Source organism: Lepidochelys kempii, chromosome 1, assembly GCF_965140285.1.
Source record: "Lepidochelys kempii isolate rLepKem1 chromosome 1, rLepKem1.hap1, whole genome shotgun sequence".
Lineage (NCBI taxonomy): Eukaryota > Metazoa > Chordata > Testudines > Cheloniidae > Lepidochelys > Lepidochelys kempii.
In genome coordinates, this window is record NC_136380.1 from 113,174,752 (window position 1) to 113,191,111 (window position 16,360).

The 16,360-nt window shown below is 39.5% G+C and overlaps 1 protein-coding gene across 6 annotated transcripts in view; it reads left to right on the top strand.

The window, feature by feature from the left end:
* Positions 1 to 16,360, top strand: part of SEPTIN10 (septin 10) — a 69,140-nt gene that overhangs the window by 20,022 nt on the left and 32,758 nt on the right. For 4 of the 6 annotated variants that reach the window (XR_012159731.2, XM_073350858.2, XM_073350838.2 and 1 more), the window contains exons 5-8: positions 4,879 to 5,040; positions 6,151 to 6,247; positions 6,844 to 7,012; positions 12,923 to 12,991. Coding sequence is in view for 5 of the 6 variants with exons in the window: in XM_073350858.2 (XP_073206959.1) it covers positions 4,879 to 5,040; positions 6,151 to 6,247; positions 6,844 to 7,012; positions 12,923 to 12,991 (497 nt within the window). In the remaining variant the exon portion in view is untranslated. The remainder of the gene's footprint in view (positions 1 to 4,878; positions 5,041 to 6,150; positions 6,248 to 6,843; positions 7,013 to 12,922; positions 12,992 to 16,360) is intronic. The other 2 variants (XM_073350820.2, XM_073350847.2) reach the window with 1 other exon arrangement.

Sequence of the window (16,360 nt, forward strand, 5' to 3'; positions counted from 1 at the left end):
GTGTGTGAGAGAGAGAGAGAGAAAAAAAAACATCAGCCACAATGGGTCAGCTAGTTCTGAGAATGAGGCCAAGGAAAATTACATTTAGCGCATGTTAAAAATACTGATAACCTTTTCTTTGAGACTCTCTAGCATCCCTATGCTTTGCAGCAGAGACTTCAAATTCAGTATGAGGTTGGTTTTTGTATCAAGGATTTGCTTTTTGTTTTTCCTGTGAAAATCTGCCCACATTTAGCCAAGTGATAAAGTTTTGAAAAATTAGAGTTTGCACATGCTCAGTAGAGACTTGCTTGAACTTGGTAGCTAAATTCTCCAAAGATTCCATCCATGCTGGTCATGCTGCAGCCTGTGGCTAAGCGGTACTTTCTTTGCAATTGCAGCTCTGGACTGCAGTAGGCTGGGCTGAATCCAGGATCAGAAACAGAGAGCAGGGAGCCTGTCTCTCCTGTGCTCTCCATGACCCCCTTGCTGGCTCCCATGCAACATGGAGGAGAAAATTACTTGGTGTGAATGCAGAGAAGGAAGAGGTGATACGTGAGAGGGAGTATGGGGTATTGTCTGGAAAGGAAATGGAAGGTGCGTGGGGACTAGGGACCAGTGGGAAGACAGAGATCAGATGAGGAGTTGGGTGGCAGACTGGTACTATCTGGACAAGAAGAATGAGATTGGAAACCAGTGTGGGGGAGAGAGGCAGATATGATCAAGCCAGGGTGCTGTAGGAGAACTGGGACTGGTTGGCCAAAGAAACTGGGACAAGAAAGTGAGGTGGCCACTGAGATTAGAGGAGGAGATAAGGGAGAGAGACTGGGACTATAATCCGGGTGGGGGTGACTCCATACTGGTGGGATGAGATGAGGAGCTCAGAGAAGGAGAACTGGGACTTTCTGTGCAAGGAGACTGGGAGTGGGGGGAGAGTGGAACTGGAATGGAGAGTCCAGAGTCAAGGGCTTGTTGGGCAAGGAGCCTGGGAATGGAATCAGAAGCCTGAGGCATGGAGATTGGGACTAGCTAGATGAGAAGAATGGGACTGGGATGAGGAGCCAGAGGTGGGAAAGGGACAAATTGGATGGTACATGGCAGAAGGGCCAAATTTGGGGTGAATGGGCAGAAGAGCCTGTGCCAAATAGAGTGCACTCTTCTCCTGAGCCTGGAATGGAAGATTCTTGAGTCTCACCATTCCTATGCTGTTAGCAAACATCTTTGAAATGGACTGGCAAAATGTCCCATCTCTATTTAGTGCTGGTCCACTTAGAAGATGACAACCTACTATTGCTATCAGTTACTCCATTAGCTCAAGTGGCTGAGGTCTGTGTGGTGGATCTAAAGATTCCAAACTTGCTGACGTGGGTTTCAATATGATGTCACATAATGGAGTTTGTTTATCCAGTTTTTTTTAATAAGGAAAAAAACCTAAGATATTATGTACAAAAATACCTAAGTTACAAGCACATTGTTTGCAGAGTCAAGGAAAATGCCAGAGTTAAGGTTGACTGTGCAGTCTTAATTTGTTCCCCCTTGTGCATATGCGTTATGATTCAGACTATGATTTTGGCAGGGATGTTTTTAGAAAGTTTCACAGCAGAGGTGTGTGGGGGAAAAAACAGTAAATCATGGGAAAAATCGCCAAATATAGTATTCACTTTGTCAGCATATTCAAGAGTATAATGGGGCTGCTAAAAAGTATGACCCAGTAGGGCTGTTGGAGAGCAAGCTAACCCCACAGTGGCAGCTCCTGTCCCATACGGGTGGGCCCAGCTCTGGGGCTTGTGACCTGGCACATGGGGTCATAGTGTCACTTAAGTTTGGCTCGCCTGATCCTCTGTCTTCATCTGTAGAAGGGCACATGAGCCAGACACGAATTGCGCCGTGACCCTGTGCATCAGGTTGTTAACATCACTCAGGTTGGGGGCCTAATCAGATGTGTGTTTTACAGCCATTTCCAGGATTTCACAATCTCTGTGACAAAATCATGACAATATCATATGCTAATTAGGGTAGTCTCATTCAGTGCACAGAATAGAGAATGGTCATTTAATGAGTCGTATTCAATACAGTAACTCTTCACTTAAAGTCATCCTGGTTAACGTTGTTTCGTTACTGATCAATTAGGGAACATTCTCGTTTAAAGTTGCGCAGTGCTCCCTTATAACATTGTTTGGCAGCTGCCTGCTTTGTCCACTGCTTGCAGAAGGAGCAGCCCTTTGCAGCTAGCTGGTGGGGGCTTGGAACCAGAGTGGACTGGCAGCCCTCCATTAGCTCCCCACTCTCCTCTAAGTTCCCTGTTTGGCAGCCGCCCAGCAGGCTATCAATTGCTGGCAGTTCAGCTGTCCCTCCCCCTGCTGCCATGTGCTGCTCCTGCCCTTTGCCTTGGAGCTGCTCCCCGAGCCTCCTGCTTGCTGTGTGTGTGTGGGGGGGAGGCTAATGTCAGGATGTCTCTCTCCCCCTGCTCCTGCCCCCTACTTACCCTGTCTCTACAGAGCAGGGGGACACACAAGGGGGCTCAGGACGGAGGGAGCTTGGTGGCAGCAGCTGCTATCTCAACTTGCTGATCTACTTTAAAAGGCAGTGTACTTAGTGTGGGGTCAGCGTACTTAAAGGGGCAATGCGTACTTAAAGGGGCAATGCGTGTCTCTCTCTCTCTCTCTGTGTCTCTGCCTCTGTCTGCCATGTTGTCTCCCCTCCCTTCATTTGTGCTGCCTTGTAGGGTGTGAGGCTACATTAACAACAATTTGTTAACCCTTCAGGGCTCAATCGAGTGCTGGTTCATCATTTAGTAGTAAGGCATTCCCTGGGAAATATCCCACCCTCTTCCACCCTCTGACTTCACCACCTCAACCAAGTTTCACAATCATCATTGCTGTGTTTAGTATCAAATTTTTTGTTTAAAACTTATTGTGTGTGTATTATATATATAGTCTTTTGACTGGTGAAAAAAATTTCCCTGGAACCTAGCCCCCGTATTTATATTAATTCTTATGGGGAAATTGGATTCGCTTAACATCGTTTCACTTAAAGTCGCATTTTTCAGGAACATAACTACAACATTAAGCGAGGAGTTACTGTATTTTGTTTTCTCCTCATTGTTCAATGTATGGCCCCAGGCCTCCTTACTTACTGCAAACTTTTCAGACCTTGCTCTCAATCCAGCATTATTAATTTCCTCATGGACTTGTCTATGGTGCTCGTCACTATAATATCTGAGTGCTTCACAGACAATTTATCTTCATAACACCCAGGTAAGATGAGGGGCTATTTCCCCCATTTGGAGATGGGGAATTGAAGTGTAGAGAAATTAAGATTAAAAAGTATCAACTAATTTTGGGTGTCCAGGCTGACACTTGGGATCTGATTATTCAGAGTACATAGCATTATATATCACTTTAAATGTTCAAAGCACTGTTCCCATTGACTTCAGTCGTACTTGTGATTACTCAGCACTTCTACAAATCAGGCCACAGGGTCTCAAGTTGGGCCCCAGAAAATGAGGGAAACATTTAGTGACCTCTTGTGAAAAATTTGGTTTAAGTGATTCAACTAGCCTTACATAGGAACTGTGTGGCAAAGGCAGCAATAGAATCCAATTCACCAGGGCAGCAGTCAAGTGCCTTAACTATGAGATCATCCTTTATCTTCCCTCAGTCCCTTGCCTCGTTGTCTACACACCTCCCAGCTTCTGCAGAAAATGAGGCAGTACCTTCCTTTACTACACAACCCTGATTCATCCCTAGAGCAGGTCCATCCTATGTACTGAATGAGGCAGGGGTCCTGTGGAAGAAATGATATGTGATCATGTAATTAAAGACTGCATCATAATGTATATGCATGGGGGGACAAATTAAGGATGCACAGGTAACCTTATTTCTGGCATTTCCTAACTTTTTAGTTCTCAGTTTTGCCACCTCAATGTTTTTAATTTTTTCTGCCATATAAAATATGTTCCACAACCATCAGTATAAATCTCATGCTTTTCCTATAAATTAAATATTAAATTGACAAGAAGGTTTTATGTAGTGGTGTAGCTATGTTGGTCCTAGGAAATTGGAGAGAAAACATGGGCGAGGTAATATCTCTTACTGAACCAACTTTAGTTGGTGAGAGACAAGCTTTCGAGCTACACAGAGTGCTGCTTCTTGCCTCTCTAAAAAGGTTTTATGATTGGCAGTGCAACATGCTATATTGAGAAATCTGATTTGGCAATGACTGGAAATCTCCTCTGATGTATGATGGCTGGCAGCTTTGTGGTACTGTCAAACTCCTGGAGCTGGTGTGTTCAGATTGTTTTTATGCTTGACCTCTGAACCATAAAACTGTAAGAACATTCCCCAGCAGAGCAAAGTTAAATACTTGTATCTAACAGCACAGCAGACTTTTAGGGTACCAACAAGGAGAAAACAACAAATTTGCTATTTTATAGGCATAGAGAAATAGCTAGAGTATACAGTGTTAATATAATTTTTTCTTAACTTTGGATTTAGTATCTTAGTAAAATTATATATATTGTAGCTGGTAGCTTTGTGTATATTGCTGTTCTTTTCCTTATGGTTGTCTTTGAATGGTGATGGAGGTTTGCTTTCTTTCTAGTAGGATTATAATACCTTTCTTCTACTCACTTTTGTTCTCTGATCAGCTCTGTTTTGGTGGGATTATTAGGTAATACATTACTGCTTTATTATGATGTTCAAAGTATTCACTTTGGAAATGTACACAGTGTTTATTATTAGTTTGTTGGCTTTTGAATGAAACCATTCTCATAAGAGTCACTGGAAAGCTTGTTAGAAATTAATTCAGATGTTATGGGAAACTGAATATTTCAACGTATAAAACTTACAGGCTTGAAAACAAAGCCTTTACACATCTCATGTTTATATCATTTAATAGGTGAACATTATACCAGTCATAGCCAAAGCAGACACCATTTCTAAAACTGAACTACAGAAGTTTAAAATCAAACTCATGAGTGAATTGGTTAGTAATGGGGTCCAGATATACCAGTTTCCAACAGATGATGAAACCATTTCTAAAATTAATGCCACCATGAATGTAAGTATGTTGCATACATTTGAAAGAATGTCTGATATTCCAGTATTAAAGTATCTTCTTTACCAGTGTTCTTGCTTTTTCTTGCATTTTCTTCTTGAGGCCAATAGGGTTTTGTATTGTAGCAAGTTGGATATTTACATTTGTCTTTTTATGAGCTACTTAAGGAAAAATTTAGAGACACTTATCTTGTCTGGGTCCCCTCCCTGCCAAAATCCCCCTGTTCTTCTATCAGTTGGTGGTATTCATCACCTTAAACTAAATTTGAGCGAAAACTAGGTTTTTCTTCTTGCAGTACTGTCCATGGGGGATCCTGCTGTTGGTGTATATGGATCTTGTATCTGCTGGTCAGAACATTTGACAAGCAGTGCTGTTGGGGGTTTCATGTGTCCAAGGACGTAAATGGGTGTGCAGCCCAAGCCACCAGTTGGTTCCCCGTTATCACTTGTGCCAGGGAGTCGGAATGCTGTAATGTCTGGTACCCTGGCTTGGATTATTCTGACAGAAAGAAAAGAATTCCTAGTTTTGAGGAAAGCTTTGTGTTACTCTAATAACTTTCTTCCCAGTTAGCAGTACTTTTTCTTCAGGTTTAGTTGTGGAGCAGTCATTCAGTGTTGAGGCAGCATTTCCCATCTCATGGCTGTCTGAGCATGTGGCATGAGCAAGATCTCAGGCCTCAAGCACTGCACTTCCTGTAGTGGCCTCATGTCTGTCACTGGTGGATGCTGAAGATGCCTGTTTTGCTTTGAGGAAGGCTGTATCCCAGATAGAGCAACTGTCTGCTGGCCTTTTCCAATAGAAATTGATGCATGAGGGGCAACTACCTCAAACTCCTTTTATTGTAGCAGTCTATGAGGACTGTATTGGATTTGAGAACCCTAGGAGTCCTTGTGACATGTGCAGCCCTCCGTTGAAGCTCCAGAGCAGGCCAGGATTTGACTAGCTATTGCTCTTTTTAAATGGATTCTCTATGTGAAACTGACCTGTAGTTATAATGTGTTTATTTGTCTCCAAATGCTTGTTGTTTCTCTGATTTAATTTTCAAGTATTGTTTTCCAGTTCTTATGTAAGAATACTGGGAGATAAGACTGAATTGCTTTGACTGTTTTACAGGGACATTTACCATTTGCTGTAGTGGGGAGTATGGAGGAAATGAAGGTTGGAAACAAAATGGTGAAAGCTCGACAGTACCCTTGGGGCATTGTTCAAGGTAAAATCTGAATTTTTAATAGTATTTTTCACAAGTATATGAATGTTGTTTTCATTATAAAACCCACTCAAGTTGCAGAAGTATTTGTTTTAATATTAAGTGGGCTGATGCTGGCTACTGATGCCAGATTGGTAGACTAACTGATCCAAAAAATTCATGGCTTGATCCTCCAGGTCCCATCAACACAAATGAGATTTATGAGTGCTGAGCGTCACAGAAAATCAGGCCATCAGATCCTGGATGTGGTGATTAGTTATGTTGTTGCATTGTAAAGGTGCAGCTGGCATTACCAAATGTTACAAGGTTTTTATATCAGAACAGAGGAGAGAGAAAGTAATTTCTTTTGTAGATTCAAATAGGGAGTCATGAAAAGAAAAATAATGGAATCTGCTAAACCATGTTTCTACTTAATGCTTGGATTATGTATCACAAATCACAAGGCAGCAACTGGGTAAAAGAAACTAGGGATGTTTTACCCCCAAAAAACTTAATCAGCCAATTGAATAGAAAATACCAAGGCTGTTCAAAATACTGTTCTACGGTATAGTTGTTTGTATATCATGGATCAATATCACTATTATTATTTACTTGAATAGTGGAAAATGAGAACCACTGTGACTTTGTAAAGCTTCGTGAGATGCTTATTTGCACAAATATGGAAGACCTGAGAGAACAGACTCATGCACGGCATTATGAGCTGTATAGACGCTGCAAACTGGAAGAGATGGGCTTCAGAGACACAGGCCCTGAAAACAAACCAGTCAGGTAAGGGGGTGAATCCTTTAGCTTGAATGTTGAGTTCCTTCCTTCCTTCCATTATCATCCCTAATCCTTTATAGTCTGAGGGAAAGGACGAAAAATTATATTATTTAACCCACCACTAGAAACAAATAGTGCTGTCTGAAGGAAATATCAGTAATACAAGGAAATTGTAATATTTTTATCTAGTCATCATCACCGTATACTACATGTGTGATGTGACTATTTTAGAGGAGCTCAGACTATTTCTGTATTTTTCACAGATCACTGATGCTTTGTTCCAAAACTGAGGATTTTGACTTATTTCTTCCAAAAACACATTTGGCAGCCCATGTTCTTCTACATATATGTACACTATTCTCTATTCTTTTTTCTTGCATTTGAAACTAATTCCAGCGTAACCTTGCTTTTTCTTATACTTACAACTTTGCTGTTTTGTCTCATCTGTTATTCATATCTGATGCAGAAGTGGCAGGATGGCTGGACTGCATGGTCAGAAATAATTGAAGAAATAATTTCAATCCTATAAAATCACTGGTACTACTTTTAACTTTTTACATTTCTTAACCCAAAAAGATTAGAAATTTGTCTCCAAATAGCCTACCATAGAATTAATGGACGATTCCAAAAGTAATTATGAAGAGCAAAAAGAAAAAGCTTACTTATAAACAGGCTTTTTTTTGTATAATCCCACTTTGCACAGCAAGTCCTGATAATTTTTATTGCCCAATTTTTCTATCTTTTCTAACTTTCTGATCTTTTTTTCTTTATGTAGCCTCTTCTTTCTACGTGTATGACTGCTTCATTTGTACGTGCACATTATGTGTTAGAATTCTTCCAGAAGTAGACTCCTGAACTGCCAATTTTTCTCTCCTCCCAGTCTATAATTAGTAGTCAAATTCTATTGAGAGAGGAAATCTGTGAAGTGCCAATTTACTGCTGTGCAGTAGTGGTGGCCAACTCTGGAATGGAAAATAGATGATAAATCAGCAAAATATCCTGGAACTTAAGTGTTTTTTAATGCTCTGACTCATCATTTAATATTTTTATATCTGGCCATCTTTACGCAGTTATTACTAATACTAAAAAGTAACGCATTTTCCGACTAGTTTTAGAATAGTTTTTCTAGTTGCATAAATTCTCAGCTTTCATCTTCACCTCCAAGAAGAAGCTACAAAGCTGCAGCAACAGATATGAACTGCAAAATGTTAATGTTTAGGGCGACACAGTTTTTGGCATTGACTAAACAAATACCTGTTTTTAGCATTATACTGGCAAGTGAACTCATTTGACACATGATCGTGCTGGATATGAGAGCACTTTCCAAAAGGTCTAAAGACCTTCAAAAAACCTCTAGCAACCAGGTGGTAATGCAGAACATCAACTACCATGAGAGAAATCTGAATGTAACTGCACATGTATAGAACATTTGATTAGATAATCTTGAGTTGTCCTCCAATCAGGACACTATGTAGTGAATTAGATCATTCTTGACCAAACTATTTGCAGGCCTAAAGTTGCAGCATTATACCTCTATGTTTTAACACTCTACTCACTGGATGTTGATTGGAATTAGATTCTCTGACAAGAAATCAGAAGTACAGAAAGCTATAACTGCCATTTTTGTGTGGTTGTATTGGGGGCCTATTGAATAGCTAGCCTACTGAGAACCCTGTGGTTGATGACGAGCATACTCTGTCGTGACAGATGAATTAGATATGCTTAGCCACAACTAATGAAGGCACCATTGTTTTTTAAGGAGGGAAACAGGTACAGTAAAAGAATTTAAAGAGAAGAATTAACTAACTGATTTATTGTGACAAAAGTAAGCAAGCGGGGTCTGTATGCATTCTCTCCATGCTGTGTACCACAATAGGAATTACATTGATAAAGAGAAAGCACTTGGTTTGTCTGGAGGAAAATTTACGTAACTTTATAATGAGAAAAAAGAATTCAGAGGATTAATTTGATATACAGCCAGCCCAATAATGTAACATCATCCATAAAGTATTTGATGGAACTATTACACAAAACATAGAATAAACTACAGAAAGTCTACTAATTGGAATTAAATCCATCAGCAATATGGGGAAAAGGGTGGCTCTGCCCCACAGAACACAATACGGTAGAACCTCAATAATTCCCACTTTAGTAAACTGCAAACCCAGTCATTTCTCAGAAAAATGACCATCTTGGCCACTTCTCAGCAAAAATGTATTTACAAAGTGAGTTGCTAAATTATTAAAACTTCAACACTTTTACAAAATATATTCTAGTACGTTTACTACTATTTAGCAGTGTAAGGTATTACTACAAATAATTAAAATTAAATTGTACTCAATAAATGAACAAAGTACATTTAGGGAAGTCAGTTTCCCTGATGTTTTATAATTGTTTGTTCACTTGCCAAATTTGATGATCTGCAACGGGTTTCTCAGTCAGTGTAAAGTAGCAAAATTTTGCTATATTTGAATCATATGCTGGCTTTGCTGCATCAGGAGCTTTGTGGTGTTTCATGTATGTCATTTTGATGATTTAATAAATACATACCCTCATATAGTTACCACTAATGTATGATTGATAATCAGTTTTGAATTTAATTTTAGTTCAGAACTGTTCCTTTTGCAGGGAAACAGCAATAGGTCTTGTATTGTCAGGACTGCTGATGAGGTCATAGGCAGAGAGAACATAATTGGTTTTCATAAATTGTCTAGTATGAAAAACTATGCTGGTAAGTGTCCATTGCATGTAAGGCAGTGGAATTATTATTGTGCCCCAAAGCATGCTAGGTCCTCTCAGAAAACCTGGAAAAAAATGGTCCCTATTCCAAATTGAAAAGTTAGAAACATACTTAAGATACAAGTGGGTGTAACAAGGAATAGGGATGGAGAGCAAAGATAACAATGTTTCATGGTTAAGTAGGCCAATAAATATAGTAGTCCTCCTCATCTAATGTCCTCTGTGAGTTTGCTTAGTAATACGAACAGGTAACTGTGTTTTATTTGTAACTGCATTCCAGACTTTTTTTGTTTATAATAGAATTCTAACAAATCACTATATCCTAATCTCCAAGGGATTTAAATGGAGCTGGTTGTAATTTAGATTGTATTAATCTGAATTAAGGATGTCTACCCAATAAATCTTATACATGTGCCTTGTAAAAGACTACTTGTATGAAAAGAGAGATCAGATGAATCACATAGGTGTATGATGAGATAAGCTTCACGTGTGAGGCCCTATCCCAAAAGGGTATTACTAAATATAATGATGTATACTAAACAAACATCAGTCTAAACAGAGATGTGTGGTATACAGTTTTAGAAACTGGAATTTATCATCTAACACTTTGTAGGGTGTATGGTTCATCATGGTTCATCAAACATAATTGGTTTGGTCATGTGGTTATAACTCTGTTTACTAGCCCTGAAACTAGCCAACCTGTTACCAGTCTGGAAATCAAGTTGTTGAAGGAATCAGAATTTAAAAGTTCATGAGTGAAGGAGGGGAGAGGTTGAGAGAGAGATAATTGTATGGTAGCTGTTTGAAGAGAATAAATGATTGAGTGGATTTGCAAGCTATCAGGATACTACTTGTATCATGTACTTGAATTAGATAGGCTGTTCTTAAAGATGAGTGTCTTTCTGCTTGCTTCCAGTCATAATCAGTCAGAGCCTGAATCTGACAGGTGTAGAGCACCTGCAACTTCCTTGGAGTAAAAGTTGTGATAGTCAGGCCCCCGTTTATATATGGCCATTAATGCAGAAACAATACTGACCAGAGCTATTGGAGCTTTCAATGTGAAATTACTGTCCTAAAGCCCATTTACCACTTAAACAAATGATCATTACTTGTACCTCATCAATTTGTAGGAAATCTGTGAGTGGAATTATATTATACTGTGTATACAATCCAGCAGAAGTGTTTGTTCCTCTCTTCTCTCCTCTGCTGTAGCTAGAAGTGTGTGCAGACAGAGTCCAGAGTGAAGTGATTCCTGGCTGGTGATTGCCCTAAGTCTTTCCTTTGGTTCCCACATTGGCAGATGGTAGGAGGCTAGCTGACAGCAAATAAGCATCCCTCATGCAGTCCACTGCTCGCTGACCCAATGCTGTGTCAGGGCCTACTCCAGGATATTTCCTAAATTCTTTCCTTAGGTGATGTTTATCCTTTGGTGGAAGAAAACTGACTGTCACAGGAGCATTGAAAATATACGCTACTAGTTTGCATAGATGGGGAAAGATACATACAGCTTGTAAAATGGATGTTTGTTTACTTTCTTGGATTGAAGTTAATCTTTTTTTATTCTTCTTCTTTATTCTTCTTATTCTTTATTTATTTTTCTACATTCACAACATGTGTGTCTCACAAGCTTCCCAGCTAATTTTCTTTTAAGGGGAACAGAATGCCCAAAATTGGAGCAACCAGTTATTCCTTGGGTTAATCACCCTTTTTTAAGCCATGGTGTCAGGTTACATTTTATATTCCCCAGAGCAGGCACTTGTCCTTGTTCTGAGGGGTTTCAGAGAAGGGCAGCAAGAGTAATTAGGAGCATGTGAAGAAAGATTGGGATTGTTTACCATAAAAAGAAGATGAATAAAAAGGGACATTACAGAAGTATAGAGAAGGTTGATTAGTAGATTCTGTTGTCCCAGGCCATAACATAAGTACAAGGAGAAATTAAGTGACATTGATAGATGGCAAAATCAAAACTGATAAAATGAAGTATTTTCCCCCCACAATGCTCATTACAGTAGGATGTCTTCCAAGTCCGAAATTACTGCGGTTCAAAGAGGGTTTGGATGTTCTTGCTAACCATATAGAGCAGTGGTTTTCAACCTGTGATCTGCAGAGCCCTGGATATCTGCAAACTGACTTAAGATTTCCAAAGATGTCCACATGTTCTTTTTGAAATTTTTTAGGGGTCTGCAAATGAAAAAAGGTTGAAAACCACTGATACAGAGTTTACAGTTAGTGCTTAAAAAAGTGTTGGAAGGGTTATAAAACCTCTCATGTCAGGGTTTAAGCCAATCTCTAACCACTAGGAATAAGGATGAGACTGTCATGGGGGCCAGACTATCTCTCAGCTGCCTACTGTGGGGTTTCTTGCACCTTCTCCTGAAGTATCTGGTGCTGGCTGCTGTCATAGATGGGATACTGTACTGGATGGATCATAGGTCTGATCCTCTATGGGAATTCCCGTCTTCTGTTTAAAGTGCTATGCTGTGTGTATATGTAAAGAATAAAAACAATAAAATCATGACAGCCATTATTGCTAAAAGGATCTTAAACCCCAACTTTAACCAGTCATTTAGATACAGGTTGCCTCTCGTTCAGGCCTTTATTTGGGTAAACGCCTAGGTACGTTCTGAAAGTCCACTGTTGTCAACTTTAGGAAACCTCTGGGATAGTAAGTCTAAGGACTCCCTGAAAACACCTTGCCACCATCTTCAGAGTTTAAATCTTGAGAATGTTAACTGTAGTGCCGGGGGCAGGGATAGCTCAGTGGTTTGGGCATTGGCCTGCTAAACCCAGTGTTGTGAGCTCAGTCCTTGAGGGGGCCATTTAGGGATCTGGGGCAAAAATTGGGGGATTGGTCCTGCTTTGAGCAGGGGGTTGGACTAGATGACCTCCTGACGTTCCTTCCAACCCTGATATTCTATGATAACTCATGTTGGCTTTTGATACTGAAGAATTCTAAAACTTTCTGTCAAATGCAGGGTTTTATTAATAGAATATATCTGAGGAGTAAGTTACCTGAATGACTCTTAAGGTAGGTTATTTGGATCACTCTCTTTATATTTTTATCAGCTTGTAAATTTGATCTTCGTGAGATGAAATATTAAGTGTCCTACTAAGCCTTTTTAAATTAAGCTCATTGATCATGAGCAAAACTTGATTGATTTGCACCTTTGTTTTTAGGGTCCCTCTACTAAAGGGTTACACAGATAGCAAAAAGTCTATATCTCACAGCCACACTTCTGTAGAAAGGTAGGTAGTAGTGCTATAGTGAAGTATGTGAAGAGTATTAGTAAGATATTAAAAATTATCTACCTTACTTGTACATAAATGCCTTTGTCTCAAACCCCCTTCCCCCAACAGCCCCTCTTACAGAAAGGGTGATAATATCCATGTATTAGATTTTCATTTTAAAATTGGAGTGCATTATATGAAGCATGTCAGAGCCAGTGTTGTGTACATTTTGAAAAGCATTTAACTGACCACAGTATACAAAATTACATTAGATACGTATAGTGCCAACTTAAACTCTGATGAAATATAAACCACTCTTAAAATAAATCACTTTTTAGATCATTGTTCTGCTGACATTAAACGTGGGGAGGTTTGAAGTTATTACATGTTCTGTTTTTGTCATTGTGATTTGCAAAACAATACTATATTCTAGAAACAAACTGAAAAAAGAACAACAGTACTTTTATAAGTGATTATTTGGTAAATCTGGTATCTTGAAGGCAGACTTCTTTGTGTGAACTTCATGGATGCATACCATTTTAGCCAGTATTTTTCTCTGCAGAACTATTCCTATAAATATAATTTTCAACATATATCTAAGTGACTGAATTTCTAGGAAAGGTGCCTTATTTTCTCTATTTCTTTTAATTTGAAAGAAGATAGCATTAAAGTCTTGTGGTGATGATTTTTATTTTTAAAGAAGTGACCTGGTCTCATCTCATAAAACTATTGACCTTTCACCATTCCAGCACTAAATCTGAGCTGTTCAAGTGATGACTTATCTTATATTTGACACTTTTAATGCTCTAAAAAATACCCCAGCTGCAGGTCAACAACAACTATCTGTCTAGGAACTTAAATTATAGCATGGTATCAAAACATTTCACAAACATAAATTCATTAATCTTCCCAACAGCCTTTTCTTTTATTAAGCTGGCTTGTACTGAGAGACTTGAGATGGTTGCTTCTGTTACTTTTTTTTAAAAATGGACTGTTCATTTGGTTGAAAAAACACACCGTACCTAGGGCAGGTCTACATTACAGCGGGGTTTGATGCTCTTGAGATCGTTCCACTGGTGGTCGATTTAGTGGGTCTAGTAAAGACCTGCCAAATTGACTGCAGATCGCTCTCCAGTCGACCCCTGAACTCTACCCCCAACGAAAAGAGTAAGGTAAATGTAGACCCTGCGGTAACTTGACCTAAGGTACGTCGACTCCAGCTACATTATTCACATAGCTGGAGTTGTGTAGCAAAGGTTGACCTACCGCGGTAGTGTAGACATAGCCTGAGATACAGTAACTTACTTCTGTCACAATGCTTGTACCCCACATTGGGAGAGGAGAAGAGGAAGGAAAGTAGTGTTGTCACATTGACTAACTTACTAGTGGTGTCAGACTCTTACCTGGTAGTGAATTGGGGAGAGCTTTAGAGTAAGAAGAGGTGAATCAACCCCCTCTGCCATTATCCCACTGAAAGGATGTTGCAGTCCCACCACCCAGCAGTCAATGAGGCAGTAAGCAACAAAGTGCTGAATGTGTGGAGGAAAAAAAGTAGTGAAGGAACAACATCTGATTTAATAATTGCCACATTCAGCAACAAGACTTTCATAGAAGGATGAAAGAAAAAAGTGGAGTGAATAGACTGTCAGCACCGGTGATGTCATTCTTTGTGTTACGTTGACTCAAAATGGATTGATATTTAGGATTGGGGAGCTTTCCTGCCACTGTCATAGAATTAAGTACAAATAACAAGAGATGAAATTGTTTGTTTATTGTAACGTCTACATCAGCAAGTTCTTAGTTTTCCTGATGCCGAACTTTTTATACTGAAGCTTACTTTGAGTGGTAACAGCTGAACAGGATTTAAATCTGTTAATGTGCCAAAAAGGAAGAACATAAGTTAATGAATAAAAAGATGTTGATGCAGTGTTTCAGCAGCCTGGAAGGAAGCCAGGAACCTTGCTCTTGATATCTGAGGAAAGATGCCAGATGCAGCTAGAAAAGAGAATAAAAATAGTAAAAAAGGCAAACAGGGCACACACAGCACCAGAACAGAGAGGGACATCATTGCCAACATTACGATTTTGTCATGGTTATTTTTACTAAAAAGTCACTGACAGGTTGTGGACAATAAACAGAAATTCACAGAGGCCTGCAATCTGTCTGTGATTTTACTAAAAATAATGGGGAGTGCTGACATGGGGAGCGACTGAAGCCCAAGCCCCAGGGAGGGGGGATGAGAGTCTAAGCCCCACTAGTGAAAGAGGGGAACTCCAGCATCCACTGCCATGGCAACTGACAGTTCTGGGGCCCCTGCTGCCACCCTGGCAGCTCAGAGATCTGGGACCCCTGCTGCCTGCAGTGGCTTGGAGCTGTGGGACCCCCAGCAGCTGGCAGCTCCAGCCCCGCTGCCCCAGGGCACAAGGCTGAGGCAGAAAATGTCACTGAGGTCTCTGAAAGTCATGGAATCCGTGACCTTTGTGACACAATCTTATCCTTAATCATTGCTAATACTTCGAAGATCCTTTTATTAAACTTCTCATCAGCATTATTTCCTGTAAGAGACAGGCCCAGGTCCTCAGCTGGTGTAAAATAAATGGACTTATCTATATCAGCTAAGGATCTGGCCCACAACTCAATTATCGTAGACTTTGCTGTCTTACAAAAGATTTATTCAGATACTTTTTGGAAAGAGTATTTTTCATCCAAGCGTGACATAACAAAGATAGGTAGGTTGTCCTTATTTTTAAGATGGGAACTGAAGTGTGGGTACAGGAATAAAACAACATGATCTGATTAACAGTTTTGTTGTTGTTACCCTGCTTCTGTGTTTTGTGTCCAGGTGTTTGCTTGATGGCTTGAACTATTTTTTTTTTTAAACCCTCTTAATAATTTCAAAGATCAGTATGGTAAGCTTCAAATGTGTTCACTTCTGTGAAGACACTAATTTTTTTGAAACCATACTAACAAAAATATTTTTTGTTAAGGAAATTCAAACATTTCAAGAAATAAGCCTATATTGTGGATATCAAAGTACTTGTAAAATCAGATATCACCTTTAACCACATGACTATCACAGATATTCAATTTTGAAATCACATAAAGAATTCTATATATTTTGTTTGAGGGTCACATTATTTCCCTTCATTAAGGTTGGGACTTCTTACTTTACTTATTTCCCCAAGGATAGCTTTTTCATAGGGGCATAATCAGTCTAACAGCTGTTATGTGCAAAGTAGCATCTCGGATTAAACATTTCAGAGACACTAAGTTTTCATTGATTACGATCAGTCTGTGTAAGTGTGAGAGAACTCTTATCCTTTTCCAACATTTTTGAGCGTCCTGCCACCTCCTTTTCTTGTAAACTCCAAAATCGTACAAATTGGA